This window comes from Lissotriton vulgaris, chromosome 10 (assembly GCF_964263255.1).
Source record: "Lissotriton vulgaris chromosome 10, aLisVul1.2, whole genome shotgun sequence".
Lineage (NCBI taxonomy): Eukaryota > Metazoa > Chordata > Amphibia > Caudata > Salamandridae > Lissotriton > Lissotriton vulgaris.
The window spans coordinates 836,155,081-836,161,080 of NC_141698.1; the positions used below are offsets into that span (position 1 = coordinate 836,155,081).

The 6,000-nt window shown below is 41.1% G+C and overlaps 1 protein-coding gene across 2 annotated transcripts in view; it reads right to left on the minus strand.

Moving 5' to 3' along the window:
- KLHL7 (kelch like family member 7) overlaps window positions 1-5,460 on the minus strand; it is a 378,349-nt gene extending 372,889 nt beyond the window's left edge. Inside the window, exon 1 of one of the 2 annotated variants that reach the window (XM_086941766.1) lies at window positions 5,316-5,460. Coding sequence is in view for 1 of the 2 variants with exons in the window: in XM_086941765.1 (XP_086797891.1) it covers window positions 5,064-5,183 (120 nt within the window). In the remaining variant the exon portion in view is untranslated. Of the gene's footprint in view, window positions 1-5,063 lie in introns of both variants that reach the window. The other variant, XM_086941765.1, reaches the window with a different exon arrangement.
- Window positions 5,461-6,000: the final 540 nt, after the last annotated feature.

The window sequence follows — 6,000 nt, forward strand, 5'->3', positions numbered from 1 at the left end:
TTCGGTGGATCTCTGCTGTGCGCACCACCTTCTTCAGGACAAGATTAAACAGTTCTTTTTTAGGTTGTCTTTATGCACCTTTAATCATAGACCTCCTGATAAATTGAGGTACTGTTTCCAGGTGATTTAATAATTCTAGTAGGAATAATGGCCCACATTAATTCATTTGTACGTTCTTTAGGGGCTTTTAGTACCCTGATAGGGTTGAGACAGTTCTTTAAAAGTACAGGAAGGCACCGGTTTTAAAAGGTGATAGGCTGATATAAACAGTTTATTCCTTTACATCAGAGGTTATGCTGGGGGTTCCTTCAATCTTCACCCTTTCAGCGTGCAGTTCTGGTGCCTCCCTGTGCGTCTCCTCTCTCATGGGTTCTGGTGGGTCATATATTAGATAGAGGACTGACCAGTCTAAATTAAGAAAGTAATAATCTCAAGGGAACCCCGTTTTTTGTTTAACAGTCATATTAAATATCAACAGCAAATCATCTCAAGAAAACTAGGGCAACAGGAAATACTTGGGAAAAGTCGAGGTGAAGGGTAATTGGCTATGGATTAAAGGCAATTTACCGGTGCTCAAAGAATGTGTAAGATGACATCTTGGTAAAACCAAATTACACTCATGTTATTAGCATTAAAGGAGGGCTATACAAAATGGGGAAACCACAGAGGTAACCCGCCTCACACAGAAAATTTGCAGATCCTGCATAGAATCCATCCAGCTTATACCTCATTCTACTTCGCTCTCCAATGCACTACCCTATTTCTCACCCTAAACCTCTCTCAATATATCCTCTACCTCATCTTTCTGTCTCATCTCAAACCTCAATCTACTACTCTTTCCAATGCACTATCCTATTTCTCACCCTACACCTCTCTCAATATTTCCTCTACCTCCACTCTCTGACTCATCCAAACCCCATTATATTACTATGATCCACAAAATAACCCTTTATAGACTCTTCCAAAGGGCGCGGAAAATCATAAAAATCTCTCAATATATCCTCTACCACAACTTTCTGACTCCTCTCAAACCTCACTCTACTACTCTTTCCAATGCACTATCCTATTTCTCAGCCTACACCTCTTTCAATAGTTCCTCCACCTCCACTCTCTGACTCATCCAAACCCCTTTATACTACTATGATCCCCAAAAATAACCTTTTATAGGCTCTTCTCCAGGGCTTGAAAAATCATTAAAATGTTAGTAGACCTGCAGGTCTAGAAACTTGAAAAATCTACTCAACCGAACTATAATGTATTTGACCTCTGTCTCTGAAAGCCCAGCAAATGTGACAATGTAACAAGATTTAATGGCATATTTATTCCTCATTCACTTTGTGAGCGATAAAAATGCCTTTAAAACTTGTCACGTTTGCTCCACTTTCAAAGACAGAGGTCAAAAGTCAGTTTGTCTTCCTATTCACCAGAAAGGGCAAGGAGGCTCTAAAAATAGCTTGCCCTGATTAAATCTAGCTCGCCATAGCGGGAAGGCAAGTAGATTTTTCCAAAGCCCTGTTCCCTCCTCCACCCCTCCTTGCACCATCTCATACCTCTTTTACTCTTCAGATTTCCCAAACAAGTCTTTCTAAACCTCTCCCTCTGACTCTTTCCACCTCCGCCTCCACCTCCCTTTACTCATTCCAAACCTCTTCCTACAGCTATGAACTCCAAAAATAAAAAAACTTTATAGACCCTTCCCTCTTCTATCCCTTCACAATTCCTTTTCAATACAAATAACAAACTCACATGTCCACCACTGAATTGAATTTCATATAACCCTATGCTAATTCCCCACTAATCCTGTTTGGCTTCCGGAGTAGTGTGCTACCTGCCGAAAAGTGCTTCAACACCTCATCACCTCATCATGGGTAGCAAGCTCTATATAAATGCAAACCCTTCCCTCTTCTATCTCTTCACTATCCTTTTCAATAGCAGACTAACATGTCCACTGCTCAAATTAATTTAATATTTCACTATACCAATTCACCACTAATCATTTTTGGGTTCAGGAGTAGCATGCTAGTAGCCGAACAAGTGCTTTGCTGCCCTATCAGGGGTGGTAAACAATATATAAATGCAAATACAATACATACAATAACAAAAACATCGCTAGTCCTCCCTCTCCACCAGGGCCTTGCTCCGTGCATAACCCCATGACGCGAAGATAAGCATGCAAAACCCTTTCAGTCAGCTGAGAAGTAAAAACATCACAGATTTCCCGTCAACAAAGTATTTAATGTACTTCTAAGATGGTAGGAGAGCGGAGCTTGCTGAAAACGAACTTCCTGTATGATGGGTGATTCCCCTTTCGGATATTCAGGGTGAAGTTTTTAAGCAACATAAACTCCCGGGTTTGTTTCCCTATAAACTCACTGCTCCCTACAAATTTATTTACAGTATTTCAAAGATCACCAGAAATATTTACTCACCTGCATTGAAAAAAGGAGCACTCGCGTCTTGTTTCATTAAAGCATCCTTATTCGCCCCCCGCCCCCAAAAAAATCTCATATTGCTAAACCTAAATTAAGCAGAACTTAGTTACAGTATGTGTGGCTCGTCGACTGGCAGTCAAGTTAGTAAAAGCAGCTCAGGTACAGTCACTAAGAGGAAAAGGTAATATAGGTATAGTCTGAATGCTGAAGGTTTTGAGAGGGCATTCGCTTTGAATAGATAACATTTATTTATTTATTTTATTTGTCCCTTATAGTAGCCTGGGATCGCCATGCTTCTATTGCGAATTGTATTGTAACTGAATTTATACAGCACTTACTACTCCTGACGAGGAGTTTGTGGAGGATTATAGAAGGACTCACTACTTTACCACGAGTCGGTACAAATTCTATATTAGTTAGTTCTTGTATTGGACATTCTAGCTTCTTTCTATAGTGCTCAGGTGCTTTCTTTGTGTTTTCCGCTTTTTCGATATTATGTTTAAAATCCAAAAAAATTAAAAATTCCCCCCATATTACCAACCTTCGCCTAGATTGAATGTTCGCGACTATCAATAAAAGTGCAGTAAAGTTGTCTTTTTTGTTTGTATAGTGCTACAAGCAGTCAGACGGGTTCAGTAATGTAGCTACAGTGCTTAGTAGTGCGTAACAGAACGTCAGGGTTTTTTTTCGACTGACCAAAGTAATAATGAAGGTGCTAGACCGTGTCTTTTACTGCTATATAACTTTAAAATTAGCCAGACATTCTTTACTTGGTACATACATAAAGTATTTACCTAGCTACTGGACTTATGCAGGTATGTTGCAAGAAACGCATTAGTGAAAGTCTGAGCTATTGGTGTTGCAGTAATATTTGCAACGCCAACAGCTCAAACTTTCACTAATGCAAGACCTATCACATTGCAAATGCATATTTTAAATGGGACAGGGATCAGCACAGCACATCCCTTCAAACTCAAATATGTTTTAGCTCCTCCTACTCCCGGGAATACAGCCTGAATACTGCAGCAAACCCAAGGGCAAGCAAAGCAAATGAATTATTTTGGGACGGTTTTAACAAATGCGCCAGCAGAGAGTGGGTTAATCTCCCCCATAATGATTACCACTGGGTGTCAGAAATAATCTCAGGTGCCCTGAGGTAGGGGCTACAGTGCAGTCTGTGGATGCGCATGCCCCACACTCAATTCTGTTTCTCACTTTTTCCCTGATGGCGTGGTAAGCTTTCTGACCTCCACTGGTACAGGCAAATAAGTTGCAAATACCTCATTTTGCCAACAAGCCCACTAGGGGAAAAAGTGAGAAAATGAATGGGCAATGACACCACCAGCTCAGACCTATGTTATCTGAAATTACTTTTTCCTATCAGGCCATACATTTTTATTATGGGCTTGTCCCCAAAAACAACTCAGACCTACTGCTTTAAGCATAAGCTTTCCCACAAGGCAAACACCAGCTATACAACAGTGCTAAAAATATGTACATAACTTCAGCTGTCAGAACAATATGAAAACCTTCCCAAGAGTGCCTAATAATGATTTTCTAAGTGCAAATCTTCGAACCCCATAGCTTGAGTTGGTCACAAACAGCAAAAGCCTTGCCTACTACACTAATCTGTGGGATTCTATGTAATGAAACACTAGCTAAACGTCGCGAACACAGTTTATTTACTAACAGTGCACCCTTAAAAGCCCCTTACCAGTAACACATGCTTTTTACAATAAGTAATGTAGGCCTACTGACTTGGTCATACTTTTCACTGCAAACAGATCAAACTTATGGATAGTTCTGAATGAACCAATAAGGTCCATAGCCTTTACGATTGACTTGACACCATAACCCACAGGCCTACTAAAGAATGCATGAACTGGAAAGTCATCATGCATAGTTAGACATTTACAAAATTACAGTTGGCAAAACAGTGTAGCACCCCTTTCTAAAGTGTCTAACAAGGACTATTATAGTGAAGATCTTCCATCTTCACAGTTTGTCGAACACTAAAGCTCTTGCCTACTACAGTAATCTGTGAGATTCCAAGTAACACAATGCCCCTCGAAGGGCTTTAATAGGGAGTAAAAACAATCCCCTTTCATGCCATTTGGTTTTAACACATGCTTTTAACAATAAACAAGTCAGGCCTAATGCCTTCGTCGTAACTTTTCATACTATAACATGTCAGACCAACAGCTTTAATATTTGGTTTGCTACCATAACCAAAACAGGTTTGTGACATTAAGCATAGGCTTTGCAGCAAATCAAAAAGTGTGATATAAACATTTTCAGAGGAAACATAAAAAACTGACCAGATCAAATGCAGTACTCACGGTAACCAATATGTGGCCCCCGTAGCACTTCTGAAAACTATACTTTTACTGTTGATCAAGAAAGAGGTAAACAACTGTCCTGTCAAGCCAGACCTAAAAAGAACTCGGCACACGAGCAGAGTAGAAGCATTTTGAAAATTGGCAAACGGGGTGCCTATAACATATTTCTAAGCTATGAAAGGTTGACATGCACCGGCAAACACTTTACCAGATTTCACCATCTGTTGACTGTGACATTATACCCAGTGGATTGAATCAAGTTAAACTGAAACCACCGTCACCTCACTAGTACCTGCTTGCGCATTGTGTTCATTACTCCCATGAAGCTTGCCAGCAATTTGGCTTCTTCTCTGGCAGCGAATTTTTTCTCAGTTTTCTTCTTGTTGTTTTTCTCCACAACGACAGCCGCCATGTCTTTTGTACTAGGGGCAGATCACTGCTCCGCGGGGTGCGTGAGGGGGACCGGCGGCTCCACCTCCGCGCGGCGCCTTTGCGGCCACTGGGGGGCGCTACCTAAGGGGCCCAGAGCGGATCCAGCACTCACCCCTCGGGACAGCAGCGCCACAGAGAATTCAGACCGCACATGGAAATGGTAAACAGAGCGCCACAGACGCTGATCGCACGCATAGAAAGAGGACAGCGGATATCGTTTTCACAAAGGCTAAAGAGGTGGCACGTTTTCGTCTAGCACTGTACAACGCATTCTTGGTGACGTCATTGTAGCTCCGCCTATGTTGTCACTTTGTTATAACTGGAAGACGGAAATAGAGCGGCCATCTTGCAAAGGAGTTTTCGATGTGTTAACCTGGCACATTGATCAATTCAGAAGAGCGTTCCTTAACTCTGGTACATTCAAAATCATGCCAGCCAACGACTCATATAAACTGCTTATAATTCCTTTTACCTTCAGTTTTCAAGGACATTGTTTTGAACTTTTATAACGAGACCTACACCAGACTGTATTTTTGGCTTCTAACATAAATTCCTTCCTAAATTACGTGTACGTCCAATATCTTGAGTGAGGTGGTAGTTTAAAATGCATTGCTATTTTTAGTACGTTCTTAAAAAATATGTTCTATATAGAGTCAGAAGGAATTAAGACATGGTTTGGGTGGTAAACTTCAAAGGAACGATGTTGAAAGCAAAAGCAGCCAGGTGGTGTCATTAAAAGCCCCTTAGAAGTACTTCTTGTGCCACTGCAGTGTGCAGGTGGGGCCTATACCACAAGA